At 38.7% G+C, this 22,722-nt stretch overlaps 1 protein-coding gene across 1 annotated transcript in view; it reads right to left on the bottom strand.

The window, feature by feature from the left end:
* Window positions 1–39: 39 nt before the first annotated feature.
* LOC149434137 (SWI/SNF-related matrix-associated actin-dependent regulator of chromatin subfamily A member 2-like) overlaps window positions 40–22,722 on the bottom strand; it is a gene marked incomplete at its 3' end in the record, with an annotated part of 140,151 nt that continues 117,468 nt past the window's right edge. The window contains exons 7-13 of the mRNA XM_089664064.1: window positions 22,252–22,378; window positions 20,534–20,707; window positions 17,619–17,792; window positions 8,141–8,308; window positions 5,935–5,988; window positions 2,481–2,611; window positions 40–97 (exon numbers count right to left, since the gene is read on the bottom strand). Of these exons, the coding sequence (XP_089520190.1) occupies window positions 40–97; window positions 2,481–2,611; window positions 5,935–5,988; window positions 8,141–8,308; window positions 17,619–17,792; window positions 20,534–20,707; window positions 22,252–22,378 (886 nt within the window). The remainder of the gene's footprint in view (window positions 98–2,480; window positions 2,612–5,934; window positions 5,989–8,140; window positions 8,309–17,618; window positions 17,793–20,533; window positions 20,708–22,251; window positions 22,379–22,722) is intronic.

Here is a 22,722-nt window from a genome sequence, read left to right on the forward strand (position 1 = left end):
TGAGAGATCGTTATAGTTATATTTTAATGACAAACCTACCTCTTCTTCATATTCTGAACTGCTTCCTTCACTGTCAGATCTAGGAGCAACTTCATAACTGTATTGCATACAGAGGGGGAGAAAAAAAAACAAAATTGGATTATGTTAATAAGACTGCAATTGGGGGGGTTTGAGAGGGGGAGTTCTGCAAATGTTTTCATTTTTTTGCACACGTGTAAAAATCTTCATTTTTGGCAATAAAATTACTTAAACCTCCAGAACATTATAGATTTCCTGAAAGCAGAGGACCGAGAATAAAAAGATGATAGATGCAATATTTTTATAAGATATTTGCTCATTTTTTATTAATCATCACTTTTCTGGAAAAAAATAAATAAAATGAATTTTAGTGCATACATGCAAAACATAATTTTTGGGTAAAATATACAAAATAAGTTGAGTGCGCCCATGATACCCCATAAACTTCGTTACCCAAAAATCTCCATAGGTGACACTTTAAAAGTCTTTACAGCTCATCAGTTAACTGTGATCCCTTGCAATAGAATTATTGCTTTCACTCTAATGTTCGTGGCATTCTGTCACACGCGCGATGCGACTGCGGTTTATATATGTGTTAGCATCCTGGGTGTGCATTTGCGAATGAATGTGGGGCAAGGTGTGTTACGCCAAGTTTGTTTAAAACTAATTAAAAAGCCAAGCCTTTTCTGACACTTTTTGTTTACATGTAAAAAAAAATCTGTATTTTTTGATAGAAAAGAACTTAGAACCCCCAAACATCTTTTAAAGCAGAAGCCCTAGAGAATAAAACGGTGGGTGTTGCAATTTTTTTTTTATGTCACAGGGCATTTTCAAATGCAACTTTAAATAAAAATAAATAAAAAAAAATAAAAAAATCACATGGCATTTTCAAATGCAATTAAAAAAACAAACAAAAAAACACTTTTTTGAATTTTAATGCACAAAAACACAATATAATAACCAATTGTTTAGTAAAATATAAAAAAAGATGTTACACCGACTAAATAAATACCAAACATGTGACACTTGAAAGCTGTACATGCCTGTGCAATGGCGGCAAACTACGTAAATTTTTATTATCCATAGGCAACGCTTTAAAAGCCTTTACAGTCTACCACTTTAGCTTTAAACAGGTCTGGTGCTAGAATTTCTGCCCTTGATCTGATGTTCGGGGTGAGACCTCACATGTGTTGTGTGATAACTGTTTACATACATGTGCAGGACTGACATGTACGTTTGCTTTGTGCATGGGCACATTTTTTTCTTTACATTGTCCCTTTACTTTTTTTTATCACTTTTATTGTTTTCACAGGGAATATACATATTCCATGATAGCAATAGGCAGTGACAGGTACTCTTTACTGAGAAATAAGTAGTATATTAGATCTCCAATCTCTCCTCTGCACTTCACAGCATTTGATCACACCAAGATTGGTGTTATCAGATGCTTTCCCAGTTTAAAAATTCCACTGATTACATCCAGCGAAACCGGAAGTGATGAATGATCATCACCACCAGTTTCTGAGACCATGGAGAAGATGAGAGCCGTTCTAGTCTTCGATCAGCTGGCTGAAGCGGCAACTGAACACTTGGGTCTCTCAGGTTGGGGTTAACGTTTCATCTTGCTGCATTTAAAACCAATTCAGCGGCTAATTACACACTAGGATTGCCTTTACAAGAGAGCTGATCGCCAGCTGAAGAAAGAAAAAAACAATCCCGAGATGCATGTTGCTGCAGGCATCTTCCTGGTATAACCACTCAAAGTCCAGCAATGTACTAGTATGTCACTGGTCCACAAGTGGTTAAATACATTATATTATAATTTTAAACTTTTTTCTTTTCTTTGTTTTTACTTGATTGCTAACACAATGGGTTAATAAACCCCCCTGTGATAGCATTGGGCAGGTGACATGTACTCTTTATGGAGATATTAGGGATCTAATAGACCCCAAAGTTTTACCTGCCCTTCACAGCACCTAGCCAAACACAGAGCAGCTTGGTTATGTGTGTACCCTAGCTGTACCAGCCAGTTAAAGGTGGATATGAAACCAGTAGTGACGCAATCTGTCTCCTCTGGTTTCTTCGTTTACATGTGAAATTGAGGCATGGATTTGCCTTGCTCTGACACCACTCTCCATCTTGAAGAAGGCTGTTGTGGTCCCAGTAAAGGGGGGATGCTGCGCCACCTGCTTTGTGGTGAAAGTGATTGGTGGCTGCAGCATCAATTTCACTTTGAAGCTGAAAGCCGGCTGAAGAATTCCCACAAAAGCTGGTGGCTGCTACTGCAATGGTTCACTCTTTAGATGTCCATGGTACAGTCAAAGAGTTAAACTGGTTAAGGCAACTTGCTTCTTTAACATTTTCCAATAAAATAGTAAACTACTTAGAAGACTTAGAAAAAAAAAAAAAAAAAACACATGATGAAATGAACACTAGAAAAGACTTGGCATTTGTCTACTCACCCTGGGTTCATCTCCAACCATGTCTCAAGTTGACTGGCTTTAGGTGCATCTGGAGCATGAAGCACTTTCCCTGTCTCAGTGTGAATAACCTTTACAGGCAGGTCGCTCATCTGACTGCTCTCATCTATAAGCTAAGTGAAGAAAGCACAAATCAAAATTACATTTTTTTTTTCCAATACATACAACATGCAGGATATGCCCAGTGGAACAAATCCTTCAGGCTATTCTCTATGCAATAGGCAATCAAACATTCAATTTTATAATATTCCTCAATAAGAAAATTAGCTTGTTTAGATGTGCTTCTAATACAGTATTTTAGTACAATGCACACTTAGTTTGTATATACTGTTGCAAGGACAGAAGGTTATGGAGTATGGTATAGGCCGACTAGTGACCCTGGAGTGCTTAGCGCTAGAGGCATGCACATCGAAAAACAATTCTGGGTATGCTTTCTATTTCTGAATTTAGACACTGTAGAAGTCTTCACTACCTAGGGAGGGACCCTGAACCGACAGTTGATGTCACTATAGATATGATGGAGAATGGAAAGAGGTTATATTTGCAGACCTGTTAATTTGCTTGGCCATATTTATTCAATTAATGAGTCTGGCTGCTCCCTGGCTGTCCAACCACCAAGATAAAGAAGGGGGGGTTCAATGAGCATTCCTGGCCAAGCTGCGCTACTGTTCTACTGTTTCAGTGAAGATCATGGATCTAGTACGAATCTGTCTGTCAGGTGTGTCTTGGGCTGATTGGCTGAACAAAATTACAAATTCTTTTTCAGTTGAAAAAGTCCATTTATGTATTTTAACTGTGCATTATTGGCTTGCCTGAAGTACAGATTTAAAGCTACACATACACTGTACAACATGCACTCAAGTTTGGATAAAAATAGCACCTCCAGAACACCATGGGAACTTCCACACTCAGTTTGCAAATAACATTTCTGCAGAAAATACCTTGAGCAAGAACTATGTTTTCAGTCTCAACATTCCCTTGTTCCTATGCACAGGTGAATGTGGAAGTCACTGGTGAACTGATGAGGGGAGCTACATGGGAGAACCCCTGTATTAGAGGCAAGGAGTAAGAAGCCAGCATTTTCTGTAACGGAATAAAAAGGGCAGGAACCTGATCCTTTGACGATGCGGAGAATCAAACTCTGGCCCAAACCCAGCTGCAGGAAAGAGGATTTGTCACATAGAAAAACTCCTGCGGTGGAAGCCCTGAGACTCACACCAAGTGTAGTATGCCTTCCATATGTGATTATAGACCCTGAGCGAAGTAGACTTCCTAGCTTTGAGCATCAAAGCATTCAGAAACTCAGAATTACCCTGTCTGAACCTAGGCTTCAATAGCAATGACATTAAAGCCAGCAACCAAACAGCAGAATGATAAATCAGACCTTGAGACAGAAAATCCCAACAAGCGGACAGTGTCCAAAGAGCTTGTGCTAGGAGTCTTACCAACTCAGTGTACCATATGCACCTGAGATAGTCTGGAGCAATGAGATGCCCTTGATCCTGAGAAGCAGGCGTCCACCATGATGATCTTCCAAAAGAAAGAGCTAACAACTCTAAAGCTGGGCTCCTGAGTCATCATGGCAGGGATAAGAGACCAGACTGACTTGTTCCACCATGACAGAATGTTCTGTTGCAGATATCAGATGGCTTCTGGACTGGACAATTCGAACCTGAGACTGCAGTTACCTTTGGAAGGAACACTCTGGGTTAAGCAAGCACAAAGCCCTAGAAAGCTTCCAGCAGCTCATTGCTTGGGTATTTAAAGACAGATCCTTTCCTTGACTTGTTAACATGGGAAATATACACAGTGGGAATAAACCACTTCTGCAGAAAATTTGAACAGAATAGATACAGGGCTAAAAAGCACTTGTGTGAAGAAAACTTATCAGGATGCTTCCAATCCTCATTTGAAATAGTAGGATAAACAGGTGTTAAGGGAAAGTCTTTGCAGCCTCAAGAGATAACCCAAAGCTGGAAACAGCACTGGTAGAAGCAAAAGGCTGATGCTTTAATTTCAGAGTAGCATGCACTGCATCAACAAGAGCTGGAACAGTCTTCTTTAATTTGGGACAACAGCAATATACTACAACTCCTCAGGGGTAAACTCATCAGTCAGGAACTGAATTGACCCAGATTCAATGAGTTTCTGCAGCTGATGACTCTGAAGCTGCTAGGGCCACAGGGAAATTTGATATAGAATTTGCTGGAGAAGGTGCATGTAGCTTTTCTGATCAAAGTCAGCAAATAACTGAATAATCTGGTCCATAAAATCTTGTAAAAACATCAGCCAAAATACCAGAGGAAGCTTCTACAACCATATGAAACAAATGGAACTAAAGATACTAAAGGACAGAATTGGACCCTTAGTAGGGGCGCTGCAAGTAGCCATGCAGACGCTGGTAGAAAGTGAGCTGGTAGTACCAGGTACAGCGGGTATGTCTCCTCCATGTCTAGAATTAGACGTATAATGACTGAAGGCAATCTAAAGGCTCAAGGTAAGAGGCAAAGCCTCACTTAATCATTAAACTTAGGTAGTAGTAGGTGTGGATCAGATGGTAGGAGTTCACTAAAGTCTCTGTAGGCAAGCAGCAGAAACAGTCAAATATCAATGTGGTAATTGAAGCAGCAACAAGAAGGTGCTTTCTCGGTGCTGTATAGCAGAAAATGGATATCAACACCCAGCGGCATGTTCACAGAAGGAGGGGTTATCCTGGCCTGGTTTAAAATTCTTTTGTTTGACAGTGTCCAGTCCCCTCCAGTGAGACTTCCTATGCCTGCTAATGGACAAGAAAGGAAGTGACCTACTGCTTGCTGTTACCAGTCAAGAACATAAAAGTGCTGTATTGAAGGAAGGCTCAGAGGAGTTGGTCTTGCTATGGCCTCCATTAAGATGGCTGCCAGACCTCTTGCAGGAAAGTGAAAAGACATCATGAGCTGTGGGGCCACTCTCAAAACATTCAGTAGTTTTCAATACCAGGACTGAAAAAGTTACTACGGTTCTACCCAATAAATGTAATGTTTTCGGTTACATTGTGCTCCCTTCAACTAGATTTTTTGTGTTTAGATATGTGTTTGGTAACCTCCAAAATTAAGGGGACCATTCTCGTAGTTGACGACTCTTACACAGAACCATGCAATGTAGGTTTAGCTGAAACAAAAAAGTGCAAATATTTAAACTATAATGTGATGTATTTTCTATAGCTTTAGCAATGTTGATTGGCAAAATGTCAGCAGGGTACCACCAATAATAGGGTACAAAAAAAAGTGCAATGCCCAATAGAAAATACCCACATTCCTTTAAGACTGGAGAAAACCAACGCTAAGAGTCTTTTTTATTACAATACAAGATATAACAGCAAACAGGATTTAGGTTATTTTAAATGAATAAGTATTTACAACTACAATACATTGGCAACAGCACACATAAAGCATACCTCTCCATCAGGGCCAAGGCCAGATCCCAACCCTTCAGCGATTTCTTCAATCTTCTGTAACAAACATTACAGTGAAAGTCAGTTTATATGAAATCAACTAGTATGTGTGTCTCTTTATGATGAATCAATCATGTAGTAGGAATTACTTTTTAACCCTATTATATAAGTACTATACTTGCAAAATAAGAATTTTATAAAAACCTACCACTAGAAGGTAGGACACTAATAATTAAGTATTAATCGTTCTACTATAACTTCATGGCTTGCATTATCACTCAGTTTAGCAACATGCAAGCCAGGAATACTGTGGGTGACAAAAAGAGATTTCCATCTTGGAGGGGGAGTTTCTGTCCTACGGATTCATTTTTCTCCTTAGAACACAGGATGACACAGACAATGGACACATCGCAAACCTAGGAAAATGGAAGGTGAAAGAACTCGATGCAAACTGCAAATCTTGCTGACCACTACCAGAAATGGCTGCATTCTTCAGAAAAGCCAAGGCATACCAATATTCCAGACATGCTGTGGATTTGTGAAATGCCACAAATAAAAGATAGCTCAAAAAACACCCTATTTGCTGGAAGATCTGTGTGCTGCATTATCTGCTGGCAATCATTCCGTCATCCAAGCAAGTGTTCCCATTGAAACAGTTTACATCTATTCTTCTAACATTGAAATTTTAGATTGCCCCAGTGACTAAAACCACAAGGGCAAATAGAGAGAGTAAATTTCTCTAACGGGGACACAAAGTAATACAAGCTTGACAAAGGTTCTAGTCATTCCCCAATTTATCAAATGCAAAATACTTTATAAAACACACCCAAAAGGAAAGGCAGAGTCTTTTTAAATCTAAGAGCAGCAAAAATCTAAAAGAAACATATGTAAAGTATGTTCTGGACAATTATTTGGCAACCTGCAGGGTGTCTGTTTCTTGCAGATAATCCTGAAGAGCTGCAATAACTTTCTTACAAGGCTACAGTGCTGTAGTAGCTGGCAGACAAAGCAGAATATGCAGTGTCTTGTTGGAAATGCTGTGAATCTGCTATAGTATCATGTCAAAAGGGCCCCAAAAAATTAAGAGATGCTGCTAAAGCTCTGACATATATGGTAGTCAAAAGAGGTGAACTATTAAGCTTCCTTTGGACTGATTTATGAAAAGAATAAATGATCTTCCATCAATACATAGTGTGAATATTCATTTGAAATATCCAATCATGTGAAAAGCATCTGCACAATTGTGTTTTCAAAGTGAAAAAGGAATTTGCTTTTTACATGACTGAATAACTAAAGTGCCTATTTGCTAAATTTAAAGCACAAATTTTCAACTCCTTTAATTAAAAAAGCCTTCGTGTCTTGTTAAAAGCTGTGTAATGCACTCTACAAATGAATAAAACATCCTATCCTTTACAACCAAGGAATTTGCCATCTTAACCTCTCTTTGACCTGCAGTTACATGGTGCTGCACATGTGATCAGCTTTGACACCAATTACCTGATGTTTTGACAGTTCTGTGGAGAGCTAATTTACACCCACCAGTAACTATAACACTTATTCATGGCATGCCTTGAATGCAACTGTTTTGGGAAACAGTTAAAGTGGTTGCAAACCTCACTCATGAAATATGAACAAAGCACATCCTTCTATATTGTGTACCTGTCTCTATCCAAAGCACTAAGTGTGATCCTCTCTGCTGCCTCCTTCCTCGGTTATCTGCAGGAGACACTTCACTCCAAGAAATAATTAACGACATGGAAGGAGAGCTCCACACAGCCTGTGATTGACAGCTACAGCTGTGCATGTTCCAGTGTACTGTGAGACTGGGCGTGTCCCTTCCCTACAATAAGGGCTCAGAGCTCTACTGAGACTTCAGATCTCCAACTCCTTCTTTTCAGAGCTAAGAGATGCTGTGTAAAATGTGTTTTGAAAGATTGTAGAGAAGAGAGGGCTGCAGATAAACAGAGACAACGTATGTAGGAGGATTTGCTTTATCACTGTGTATTATCTGATACTAGTCACTTCACTGGGTATATGCAAGGGTTTACAACCAATTTAAATCAGTGGGTTCCAGTTCCGCTTTGGCATCCATAACCCCAGAAGATCATGAGATAGGGTGTACTATAAAATTTAAGCTGTCATTGTATACTAGCTTTTTTTGTAAATAATACATGCTTTATTGCAATGTCCAGTCTGCATTTGTGCTAACCTTCTTTCTTTTCCTCTTCTTTTTCTCCTTGGCAGCTTGTGCTTTTTTGTGCTCCCACACCAAGCTGGTGAGGTTTGCTACATACTCATCAGTTTGTTGGAGCAGATAGGCCAGACGGCGATCTTTTTTCTGATCAATCAGTTTTCGGTATCCTTCTTCATCTTCAGCCTGTTAAAGAAAATTTATGTCACTCATATTGTATATGAATAACTTAAAAGAATGCTTTATTCTGAAACTTTTCAGACAACATCCATAAACACTGGCACATTACTACATGTCAGAGACAAGAGCATCTTCAAAAGCTTTAGAGATGTAGAATAAAGAGTAATTTTCAACAGTGTTTATGAATACAGGAAAAAAAGCACTTTAACTTTGTAAAATTCTGCACAAGATCAACTACAGAATGTATCTGGCAAGGGTCAATATGAACATACTTAAAGTCAGTACTAGCCCAGTATATAATGCATTAGTCTGCATAAGCCCCCCACCTCCCCTTCACTTAGCATTCCATTTCTGTTAAAATGTTTGAACTATTAAGCAAAACAGTCTCCAGATGGGCAATCTTGGCAGGTGTCAGCGTTCTCTGACCTCATGCACACAGGCACATAAAAAAAAATTGAACGTAGCTTTATTCTAGTCAATGAATCCATGTACATGGCAGCTTTTGGATAAACATTGCAGAGCAGTGTTCAAAGCCATAAATGTCCACTGTAAATGCATTCTGTTGGAGCCACCTACCTCCTAGCAAAGAAAGACTATAGGTGGCAGGAGTTAGGACGCAGACAGCCATAGCGGTCTAAAGCCCCTTGTTGCTAAGAGGTAGGTGGCACTATTGACAGCTGTCACTGCTCAGGGTTGACATGCAAATAATAGTGTGTGATCACTGGATGACCACTGCTGCTCACATATTATTGATATCAACATGTCAGTCCTTAACCATTAGCCGCCCGGCCAATGGCCATTTGGCGGCTTCAAATGTGTCCCTGCATTCCGGGTGCACGCCATTTGTCGTGCTCCCGCACGCCATTTGGCGTGCTCCCGCACATGCGCCGTTTGCACTAATGCAGAGCGGCGCAGCAGTGCGATCTGTCACCGGCCGTGCACCTCGGACACGGCCGATGACAGATCCGAGTACCGGCTCCCGTTGCTGGTACCATGTGACCTGCTGTGACCAATCATAGCAGGTCACATGACAGTTGTATACAATGGATGGCTTCATTCATGATGCCATCCATTGTATACTAGTGCCTAGCTGTGAATGGTCACAGCTAATCACATGCACATGTCATGTGATTAGCTGTGACCAAATCACAGCTAAGCACAAAAAAAAAAAAAAAAAAAAAAAAAGCTGAATGAATCGATTTCATTCAGGTAAATGCTTGCTTATAGTAATTCTTTGCTATAAGCAAATTGTGTAAAAAAAAAAAAAAAAAAAATACTGATCACTTCCCCAAAGTAGTACAATGTTACTATGGTAACATTGTACTACTTTGGTCATAGTAAAATATGAAAAAAAATCTTTAAAAAAATGTAATAAAAAATTAAATATAATACAAAAATTAAAAAAAATTAAAAAAAAATATATATATATTTTTTTTTTTTCATACTGTCACCAGTCAGTGTCCCCGTTCACCGCCATGCCAGTTATATGATGACGCTGTACTGCACTGGTGACAGTATGTAAAAAAAAAAATAGTGAAAATAATTTTTTTAATTTTTTCATTTTTCGAAAAATTATGACAAAAAAATACAACTTCAAAAAACTCGCCATGCCTCTTATGAAGTACGTCGGACTGTCTACTCTGCAAAAAGGGGTCATTTGGGGATATCTGTACTATTCTGACATTCTTGGACCTCAAGAAATTAGATTGGCTGTCAGTACTTCAGGATTGATCAATATTCAGATCTATACCATAGTTTGTGAACTCTATAACTTTCCTACAAACTAAAAAATACATCCTAATTTGGGTTATTTTCACCAAAGACAAGTAGCAGAATACATCTCGTCCTAAATTTATGAAGAATTATTATTAATTTGCAAACTTTTATAACAGAAACAAAGAAAAATGTGTTTTTTTTCAAAATTTTTGGTCTTTTTTTGTTAATTTAGCAAAAAATAAAAACCCCAGCGGTGATTAAATACCACCAAAAGAAAGCTCTAGTTGTGTGAAGAAAATGATAAAATTTTAGTTTGGGTACAATGTTGTATGACCGCGCAATTGTCAAAGTGTGAGCGCTGAAACCTGAAAAATGGCCTGGGCAGGAAGGGGGTAAAATTGCACGGTATTGAAACGGTTAAAGAATGAGTCATTGATGCACAAGTGCAGAATGACCAGCATTCAGTCATTTATGAATTCTTAAACTGACTGAAGGCCAGTCATGCTGGTACCAGTGCATCAGTGAGTCATTCATAGGGGACATGTGTTCATGGTTGCTAGGATGAAGGCGGCTCAAGCTGATTAGCATCCAAGCAAATAATAGTGGGCTGTACACTTAAAATGTTACAGGAACATTTTTATGAGTACAGCATAAAGGATGACATTCTATTCAGGACCTTGTTATCAGCATTGATAGCTGTATTTTAATAAAGTCTGTGTGCATGAGCCTGTATCAGCAGAATGTCTGTTCAACAGACACCTTTTTATTAGCTTAAAGGATAAGTTCACCTTTCAAGAAAAAAAAATAATAAATGCACATATTTTTGCAGGAAAGAAAAAATGTGCATTTATTATTCTTTCCAGTAGGAAAGCATTACACATGTTCATTTAGAATTAGCTGTTCATTTAGAATTGCCACTGCCACAGTGGCTTACGGTAGTTATAGTCTATCCATTCACAGGAAACTGTGAATAAATAATTCTCTGTATGGGCGGAGCCCCGCGCATACAAGCTATTTTCAATTTGTGACAAAAAGTTCCGGGAGAGGATCCCCTGTCTGCTGCCACACTGATGGGGGTGAGGGGGAATGGGGGCAGGAGCTACAACATATTACATGTTCCACTCTATATATGGGTGGAACATGTAACATGTTTCAAAAGGTGAACTTAGCCTTTAAAAGAGGAAGTAAAGTCTGCAAAATACTCAACTCCATCCCAGTGATGCAACTGATGGATCCCTCGCCAACTGCTGACTGATCCCTCTCAGGCATCTTCCAGGTGCCAGGTTTTCAGCCTACTGATTGGATGGCACGCACGATGCCACTCCTGCACATGCACACAGGAGTCATTCATCCCAACACACAAGCACTGTGCCACGGATGTAAGTTGCACATATACTAGTAGGCTGAGTAGTAGTAGTAGTAGCTGAGCAGAGCCATCCCGATCAGTGTGCTTACAGTGAAGCACACACCCCCACCCCCTAGTAAAACACTGCCTACACACAGTTAACCCTTTGATTGCCCCTCATGTTAACTGCTTCCTCACCAGTGCCATTAGTACAGTGTCCGTGATTTTTTTTTTTTTTAGCACTGATCACTGTATTGGTGTCACTGGGGATGTCAGTGACACCAAGTCAGTTCCCCCCAATGTCAGAATGCCCACCGCAGTCCCGCTATAAGTTGCTGATTGCGCCATTATTATATATACACATATATATATATATGTACAGTCAGGTCCATAAATATTGGGACATAAACACAATTCTAACATTTTTGGCTCTATACACCACCACAATGGATTTGAAATGAAACAAACAAGATGTGCTTTAACTGCAGACTGTCAGCTTTAATTTGAGGGTATTTACATCCAAATCAGGTGAACTGTGTAGGAATTACAACAGTTTGCATATGTGCCTCCCACATGTTAAGGGACCAAAACTAATGGGACAATTGGCTTCTCAGCTGTTCCATGGCCAGGTGTGTGTTATTTCCTCATTATCCCAATTACAATGAGCAGATAAAAGGTCCAGAGTTCATTTCAAGTGTGCTATTTGCATTTGGAATCTGTTGCTGTCAACTCACAAGATGAGATCCAAAGAGCTGTCACTATCAGTGAAGCAAGCCATCATTAGGCTGAAAAAACAAAACAAACCCATCAGAGAGATAGCAAAAACATTAGGTGTGGCCAAAACAACTGTTTGGAACATTCTTAAAAAGAAGGAACGCATCAGTGAGCTCAGCAACACCAAAAGACCTGAAAGACCACGGAAAACAACTGTGGTGGATGACCAAAGAATTCTTTCCCTGGTGAAGAAAACACCCTTCACAACAGTTGGCCAGATCAAGAACACTCTCCAGGAGGTAGGTGTATGTGTGTCAAAGTCACCAATCAAGAGAAGACTTCACCAGAGTGAATACAGAGGGTTCACCACAAGATGTAAACCATTAGTGAGCCTCAAAAACAGGAAGGCCAGATTAGAGTTTGCCAAACGACATCTAAAAAAGCCTTCACAGTTCTGGAACAACATCCTATGGACAGATGAGACCAAGATCAACTTGTACCAGAGTGATGGGAAGAGAAGAGAATGGAGAAGGAAAGGAACTGCTCATGATGCTAAGCATACCACCTCATCAGTGAAGCATGGTGGTGGTAGTGTCATGGCGTGGGCATGTATGGCTGCCAATGGAACTGGTTCTCTTGTATTTATTGATGATGTGACTGCTGACAAAAGCAGCAGGATGAATTCTGAAGTGTTTCAGGCAATATTATCTGCTCATATTCAGCCAAATGCTTCACAACTCATTGGACGCCGCTTCACAGTGCAGATGGACAATGACCCAAAGCATACTGCAAAAGCAACCAAAGAGTTTTTTAAGGGAAAGAAGTGGAATGTTCTGCAATGGCCAACTCAATCACCTGACCTGAATCCGATTGAGCATGCATTTCACTTGCTGAAGACAAAACTGAAGGGAAAATGCCCCAAGAACAAGCAGGAACTGAAGATAGTTGCAGTAGAGGCCTGGCAGAGCATCACCAGGGATGAAACCCAGCATCTGGTAATGTCTATGCGTTCCAGACTTCAGGCTGTAATTGACCGCAAAGGATTTGCAACCAAGTATTAAAAAGTGAAAGTTTAATTTATGATTATTATTCTGTCCCATTACTTTTGGTCCCTTAACAAGTGGGAGGCACATATGCAAAGTGTTGTAATTCCTACACCGTTCACCTGATTTGGATGTAAATACCCTCAAATTAAAGCTGACAGTCAGCAGTTAAAGCACATCTTGTTTGTTTCATTTCAAATCCATTGTGGTGGTGTATAGAGCCAAAAATGTTAGAATTGTGTCGATGTCCCAATATTTATGGACCTGACTGTATATGTATATATATATATATATATATATATATATATATATATATATATATATATATATATATATACACACACACACACACACATATATATATATATATATATATTCATATTTACACACACACACATATATATATATATACATACACACACACACACACACACATATATATATGTATATATATATATATATATATATATATATATATATATATATATATATATATATATATAAAAATCCAGTATCTATACCGCCATTTGTAAACACTATAACTTTCACGGAAACCAATTAATTTACACGTGTAGGGATATTTTTTTTTTTTTTTTAGCAAAGACATGTCGCAGAATACATTTTGGCCTAAATTTATGACAATTTGATTTTTAAACTTTTTCACTGGACATGTTTAATAGCAAAAAGTCCAAAATATTGTTTTTTTGTCAAAATTGTCAGACTTTTTTTTTTATAGTGCAAAAAATTAAAAACCGCACAGGCGATCAAATACCACCGAAAGAAAGCTCAATTTGTGGGTAAAAAAAAGGACTTAAATTTCATTTGGGTGCAGTGTTGCATGACCGCGCAATTATTAGTTGAATTAGTGCAGCGCCGAATATCAAAAAGAGGCCTGGTCATTAAGGAGGGTAAATCCTCAGGATGGCAAGTGGTTAAAAACACTGCAGAAAACTATATTAGTAGGTTGATTAAGGGCTCATTCACAAGGGCTCTTAGCCCTGTGCAGCAACCACAGCCAATTTTATAAAAAAAAAAAAAAAAAAAAAATATTTTTTTAACTACTGCTGAGCAGAGTGCAAACAGTCCATAAAAAGTGAATGGGTACACAGACCCACACGAACAGGCTTTGCATGCAGGTCCATGCACCTGTCCCTGTATTCCTGTCAAGCTCAACTGTGCGGGAGAGTCTGTATAGCTGATAAGTACCCAGTTTCTACGGGCTGTCTGCACACAGTTCAGCAGTAGTATTAAAACAGTAAACAAATATCCCTGGCCATATCATACAATGCCTTGAAGAAGTATTCATACCCCTTGGAATTTTCAGCATTTTGTCATGTTACAACCAAAAAAGTACATGTATTTTATTGGGATTTTATGTGATAGACCAACACAAAGTGACACATAATTGTGAAGTGGAAGGAGAATGATAAATGGTTTTCAAAATTTTTTAAAATAAATATCTGAAAAGTGCGGAGTGCATTTGTATTCAGCCCCCCTGAGTCAATGCTTTGTAGAACCACCTTTCGCTGCAATTACAACTGCAAGTCTTTTTGGGTATGTCTCTCCTAGCTTTGCACATCTAGAGAGTGACATTTTTGCCCATTCTTCTTTGCAAAATAGCTCAAGCTCTGTCAGACTGAATGAAGAACGTCTGTGAACAGCAATTTTCAAATCTTGCCACAGGTTCTCAATTAGATTTAGGTCTGGACTTTGACTGGGCCATTCTAACACATGAATATGCTGTGATCGAAACCATTCCATTGTAGCTCTGGCTGCATGTTTAGGGTCGTTGTCCTGCTGGAAGGTGAACCTCCGCCCCAGTCTCAAGTCTTTTGCAGGTGTTCTAAGATTGCCCTGTATTTGCCATTATCCATTTTCCCATGAACTCTGACCAGCTTCCCTGTCCCTGCTAAAGAAAAGCATTCCCACAGCATGATGCTGCCACCACCATGTTTCACAGTGGACATGTTGTGTTCAGGGGGATGTGCAGTGTTTGTTTTCCGTCTCATCTGACCAGAGCACCTTCTTCCACATATTTGCTGTGTCCCCCACATGGCTTCTCGCAAACTAAACTTTTTATGGCTTTCTTTCAACAATGGCTTTCTTCTTGCCGCTCTTCCATAAAGACCAGATTTGTGGAGTGCACGACTAATAGTTGTCCTGTGGACAGATTCTCTCACCTGATCTGTGGATCTCTGCAGCTCCTCCAGAGTTACCATCTCTTTGCTGCTTCTCTGATTAATGCTGTCCTTGCCCGGCCTGTCAGTTTAGGTGGACGGATATGTCTTGGTAGGTTTGCAGTTGTACTATACTCTTTCCATTTTCGGATGGTGTACTGAACAGTGCTCCATGAGATGTTCAAAGCTTGGGATATTTTTTTATAACCTAACCTTGCTTTTTCACAACTTTATCCCTGTGACCTGTCTGGTGTGTTCCTTGGCCTTCATGATGCTGTTTATTCACTAATGTTCTCTAGCAAACCTCTGAGGGCTTCACGGAACAGCTGTATTTATACTGATATTAAATTATACACAGGTGGACTCTATTTACTAATTAGGTGACTTCTGAAGGCAATTGGTTCCACTAGATTTTAGTTAGGGGTATCAGAGTAAACGGAGCTGAACACAAATGCATGCCACACTTTTTATATATTTATTTGATAAACATTTTTGAAAACCATTTATCATTTTCCTTCCACTTCACAATTACGTGCCACTTTGTGTTGGTCTATCACATAGAATCCCAATAAAATACATTTACGTTTTTGGTTCTAACGTGACAATATGTGAAAAATTTCAAGGGGTATCAATACTTTTTCAAGGCACTGTAAATAAGCCCTAAAGATATGCTAACATTCATTGAAAACTTCTAACTTTCTTTTGGGAAACTGTTAAATTGGCCATTTTACCTTTAAGAGCCTTTAACAGATTATTTTAACCACTTCAATACCAAGCACTTTTACCCCCCTTCCTGCCCAGCCCAATTTTTAGCTTTCAGCGCTCTTACATTTGAATGACAACTGCGCGGTCATGCAACACTGTACCCAAACTAAGATTTTTATCATTTTGTTCACACAACTAGAGCTTTCTTTGGGTAGTATTTAAACACCACCAGGTTTTTTTTTTTATTTTTTGTTAGACAAAAACATTTTTGTTTCTGATATAAAATTTAGCATATAAATAATTGTTCTTAATAAATTTAGGCCAAAATGTATACTGCTACATTTCTTTGGTGAAAATATCCAAAATTAGTGTATATTATTTAGTCTGTAGGAAAGTTATAGAGTTCACAAACTACGGTATATATCTAAAAAATCGATCAATCCTGATGTACTGATGGCCCATCTTATTTCTTGAGGCCCAAAAATGCCAGGACAGTACAGATACAGTGGATATAGAAAGTCTACACACCCCTGTTAAAATGTCATGTTTCTGTGATGTAAAAAAATTAGACAAAAATAAACCTTTTCAGAACTTTTTACACCTTTATTGTTACCTATAAACTGTACAACTCAATTGAAAAACAGGGATGTGTAGACTTTTTATATCCACTGTATCCCCCAAATTACCTTTTTTTGGAAAGTAGTCAGCCTGTGGTATTTAGGAAGAGGCATGGAGAGTTTTTTGAAGTTGTAATTTTTGTTACAAATTTTTGGAATATAAAGAAATGAAAAAAAAAAAAAAACTTTTTTCACTTTTTTTTTTTTTTTAACACACATACAGTCACCAGTACAGCATCGTCATAACTGGTGTGGCGGTGATCAGGGACACTGATTGGTGAGAGCATGGCAAAAAAGCAAAAGGAAAAGATATCTTTTTTTTTTTCATTCAATTTTTTTAAATTAAAATTTTCTTTCACAGTTTTGTTTTTATTATAAAACACTGTGACCAGAGTAATCTAATGTTACCATAGTAACATTCTACTACCCTGGAGGAGTGAGCAGTATTTTATTTTATTTAACGCATTATGATTGCCTGTAGCAGTGAAATTCACTGCTATAGGCAAGTGTGAAAATGAATGCAATCAATTCATTCAGTATTTTTTGTTATTAGCTGTGATTGGCCACAACTAATCACATGACACAGATGGGCTGTGAATTTCCCAGTCTGTACCATGTGATCACTGACCAATCACAGCTAGCAACACAATTGTATGCAATGAATGGCATGAAAGGAAGCCATCCATTGTTTACAATTGTCATGTGACCTGCTGTGATTGGTCACATGGTACCAGCAACGGGCCGGCACACAGATTGGTCATCGGTGACAGATCTCGCCACAGAGCGGCGATCCCCGAGGACGTCATAGGGCGCCCACCTGGATCAACAAAAGTCCAGCTCACCATCATATTGATATTGACTGGGTGGGAACTGGTTAATAGAGGACACTGCTCCATAGTTACATATATGTCAGTCATTATTTTGAGTAGTACTTAAACTAAAAGCTGCATAGTATATCTGAATATTAAAAGTTTCAGGTTAAAAAAGACATGCACTTACCATAAGTCTTCTCATTCTTTCCTTCTCAATTCGCTCAGTTTCCTTCTTCTGTTCTCTTTCAGTATTTGCATGCCAAGTGGCAACAGCTTTGGAAAGTTTTTGGATTTTGCCAGTGACAGATCTGTGGTACTCTTTAAAATCTTTTGCATGTTGCAATATACTGTTGAGATATTCCTACAATAAAAAATACATATCATTTCTTGACAATGAAGAAATGTTTAAGGCTACTTACTTAGCATAAATATTTCACAACACACACACACAAACACCTCCTATGGCTACCAAATACTACTGTAATGATTAAAGAGAAATTCCAGATATGGAAGTTACATTGGTTCAGCTTGGCTAAATGTAACTATGCTTTTGCCATACCTGGCCTATGCCCCTGGAAGCTAGAAATCACTGAAGTAGACACTGCTACCCCAGTGACCTCCATGTGCTTCTGGGTCCAGTGCTGAGTGGCTGCCTTGCTGCATTTTGAATCCAGGTTGGTCAGCTGCTCAAGCAAGGGTATTATTTGGAGAATGCTTTGCATCTTCTCAATGAATGCAAACAGTTCTTTGATTACACAAGGTGGACAGTGTGACACCACTGCCCGGCCTCTCCACTTCATCCAATTAGAGAATGCTTTTCATTCCTTCAGAAAATGCGAAGCATTCTGTAATTGGCACTCGTACTGAGTAGTCAATACACCTGTGTTCAGAATACAATAGGGCAGCCGATCAGCGAAGGATCCGGAAGCACATGGAGATCACTAGAGCAGTGGTGCTTACTTCAGTGATTTCCAGCTTTCAAGGTTGTTGGAAGATGCAGCATTTGTTTTTTTTTTTATATATATATATATATATATATATATATATATATATATATATATATATATATATATATATATATATATAGACATTTTTGGACTGTTGAGATCTGGTTAGTCCAAAACCATCTGGATACGGCTGGGGGTAGCCTTGAATTCCAGCAGAGCAAGATTACCCAGAAGGGTGTGTATAGCAGAAGAGTGCATAACGGATTTTTCATCTGGGAGAGGATTCACACATAGCTCCTGGCGGTGGGGTATGGAAATATAAGAGCATGGCTCGAGACCTTCTGGTGATGTACAGATTACAGTGCCTAATTGCCTCGCTTTCAATGAGAACATCAAAGAAACCAGAAGAGGGCTGTGATTCTGACCTGGGTGGTTACGGAGGACAGCAACACACTTCCTGAAAGTTCACTGCCTTTTGCTCATTGGACAAAGGGCTAGGCAGGGGGAGTGTGGGTGATTGTGGTATAAAAGGCCAGGGTAAACCAAGGTCTGCCTCCTTCTCCCTAGAGCCCAGACACGATACCAAACTTTGGGGAAGGACTTACATAACGCATTATCTCTGCTCTGTCATTTCTATGTGATAAGTGTTGAGCAAACTGTTGGCGCTATATAAATCCTGTATTATAATAATAATAATAATATATAATATTGTTTTAGATTTCTATGTGAGGATTTTACTTTCTTTGTAAATAAGACCTTTGCTTCTTTGAGCATTTTGTTTATTTTTATAGCTAATATTGTCATTATATTATCACCATTAATAAATATCAGAGTTCTGATAGACTATCCAATTATAGGAACAGAATAGATAGTGAATATTCATTATTTAAGTAGGGAAAGACAAAACCACCCCCTATTTCACGGACGATCAGGCAGGTATGATATATGAAGAGTTACATTGGTCCAAGCTGGATCAACGTAACTACATATAAATATCCATACCTGGAATCAATCTTTAAATGGTACTTTGTCACATGGGAGGGGGGTTGTGTCTCTATCAGTGGTTTAACTGAAAATTCACACACTTTGTACTATTGAATCATGGGTGAAAGTGGTTTATATCTTGGGTGAAAATATTGATAAACAGACGCCTAGAAGTTCCTTGTATATATCTGCAAAAGCTTTCATTGCCTGTACTCTGACTGCCGACCAAAGTTCCAATAGTACTTAATAGCAACTCAGAGCTTTCTCACTTCCTCCCAAAACCCATACATTCACATTAGTGCCTCCCAATAATGGGTTTTCTCACTGGCCACTGAATTGAAGCTTCAACAAAGGAAAGCCACATTTACCATCAGTTAAGTAAATTAGCAGAATAATCAGTTTGATCATTCTAAACCTGTAACTATCTAGCAGAGTTAGGCTAAGTGCACACTTGCTACAAATACTAGCGCTGACAGTAACGCAAACCAACGCACCTACAACCTTAACATGCTCTTAAACCCTGTTAGAAAAAACGCACCCAGGAGCCCTACAAGAATTTTTTTTTTTTTTTAGCAAACTGATATTGCACCTCGACAATATTTGATTAATGCTTGTCAAATTCATTGTAAATGTGCTACAGGAGCATTATCATACTTGAATGGAAGGAGCTGACCATCAGCAGCTGCATGGTTTTGAAGGATTGTGATTAGGCAGCTAGCTCTAAATACTACAAAAAGTCAGTTGCTCAGTGACTGAGCTACAAATCACTGGAATCCCATCACCACAGATTTTTCATTTCTGCAAATAATTTCATAATGCAAACAAAAAAGCTAAGCAGAGTAATTCTGAATCTGCTACAGAATTACTAGTGTGACATGGGCCCTTATTATTAATCAGAAGTTAGTCTTGTTGCTAAATACTCAAAGTGGCAACTATGTTGACAGTTCAGCTCTGGATCAGTGAATAAACTTGCCATGGAAACGGTTTCATGTTTGAAGCATACTTTACATATTAGGTATACGGTATACCAACATAAGGCTTGATGAACCAGGGAATCGATTTTTATACATTGTGTGATGCCGCATGCTCAGACTCCGAGATTATGTTGATTGTTGTATAAATAGGTGCTTGCTCAATTGCAAGCATCTAGCAAAAAAAAAAAATAAAATACCTGATGCTTTTGTCTGCGTTTTCTTTCTTGTTCAATTTTTTGCTGCTTTTCCAACTTTTCGGTCATTCGAGCCTCACGTAGTGTCTGTCGCTTGCTTCTCTTGTAAGCTTTAGAGTTCAGAGCAGTCTCAAGAGTGGTATCCCGTCGCATGCATGCCACAACTTCCTGCCTCAACTGAACAAGAGAAAGATGGAAGCGAGGTAGTGTTAAAGGAGGAAAACACAATTTCAATTTTAAATACTTATACAAGGAACCTATTGGGAGCTGGGATTGTTGTAATGTTCAAGACTGGCTGAAAATGTGCCCTTACAATTTGTAAAAATTCAGTAAGACAATGAATAGAATTGTCCTAACTGTAATATGAATGTACTTCTGAATTAAAACAAGTGAACTCACAGCAAGTGTCAAGAAATACTTTAATTACCAGTTTAGGTTTGGAACACCTCAAAACGTCTGTCTTTCACTCACTGTTGCCATTTCAAATTGTACATTTTAGTGCAGAAAATAAAATGGCTTTTGCTCAATTCAGTCTTTTAATTAAAAACGTTTTATAGTTCAAATCTTTATTTTACAAATAAAACTTTATTACATCATGCATCCATAAAACAAAGCCAAAACACAAACCTCATACCCTGCATGGTTGTTGGTACCCTAAGGGCTGGTTCACACCATAGAAATGCAGACTGGATGCATTTCTGTATGCGCGTATTTGATGCGTTCCGGTGCATTTTTTATGCAATCCTCTATTTTTCTTCAACTTAAAGACGTGCATTCCAGTGCGTTTTTGCTGCATTTTACTATGTTCCAGTACAGCTCAGTGCAGAAAAAATGCTGCATGTTCTACTTTTTTTTCCTCGAACTGGAACTGACCACACTGATATGAACTATGCCATTGGAAACCATGTGACCTAACAATGCGTTTTTGATGCAGAAAGAAAATGCACTGGACCGCATGTGGTGCGAACTAGCCCTAAGGACCAAGTTTTCCTTTCGGGAAAAAAAAATGAATGCACATATTTTTGTATACGAAAAGCACATTTATTATTTTTTCCCCAAGAAGACTGCAAAGCATTGCACCTGCGAGCAGCGGATTGCAGGTGCAATGTCAGTCTCCTGCAGCCAAGTCCTACAGCTTTCTTCTTGTACCTCATTATAGGCTTGTTATTTCGAAATCTGCAGGAGTTGTAAATGAACTACGATGGCACTAAATCAGCACCCTTGCAGTTCATTGAGAACTACAAGCTGTCTATCTTGTTGGAAGATGGGCTCTGTAGTTTCTTCATTCACAGATTGCTGTGAATGAATGAAGTGGCTGTGTGGGTGCACAGCCATGCTGATTTTGAAATGTGACAGCTAATGTGGGGAGAGGAACCCCTGCTCACTGTCACGGGGTGGGAGGAATTAAGAGGGTGGGAGGATTTGGACCATGTTACACCCTAAATACAGGAGTAAAGTGTAACATGCACCCAAGGGGGAACGTATCCTTTAGATAAATAACTAAAGACATATAGAGCAAATGACAGGTCTCCTTTCTCTGAGTGCTTCCACTACATGTAATCTAATCTCTACTGCTCTTTAGGTCTATTTTACAGATATTAAAACTTGCAATATTCCTATTAAGGCCAATTAATATATCCCAAAATAACAAACATTACATTTAAAATTCACATCTAATATGCAATCTGACAATTGTTTAATCATGGTTCTATTACTTTTACCTGGCGTTGGAAGTTTAAAAGTCTAAGAGCCTTTAACTCCACTGTGGCCTTGGTTCTTAGATCAGGTGGTAGTGAGCCAGGTAAATTTTCCAGTTCCTGAATCCTGTGGGCAATACGAGCCTGAAGTCTGAAACACAGACAGACACTCAAGTTATGAAGTATAGGACATTTACAAATAAAAAAATGAACATTCTTACCCTTCTGAGAAGAATCTGACAAAAATGAACCTGTGTATAACTGACTAAGCCAGACAGCCCTTCTCTACTAGAAGAGATGGAAAGGGTGTGTGATTCACTGTGCAATCTGTGCAATCTCCCTGTTATCAGGTATATAGGGGGACGAAAAGGACCGAATATGAATTATTTATGTGTATTATTTCATATTTATCTGATTAAAAAAAAGCTTCCACTAAACAACTGATCACACAGTGAAAGACCAAGGACTTTTCTATGCAATATTTTTGTATATTAC

The sequence above is a fragment of the Staurois parvus genome, unplaced genomic scaffold (assembly GCF_062004578.1).
Source record: "Staurois parvus isolate SC_StPar_1 unplaced genomic scaffold, SC_StPar_1.0 ptg001822l, whole genome shotgun sequence".
Lineage (NCBI taxonomy): Eukaryota > Metazoa > Chordata > Amphibia > Anura > Ranidae > Staurois > Staurois parvus.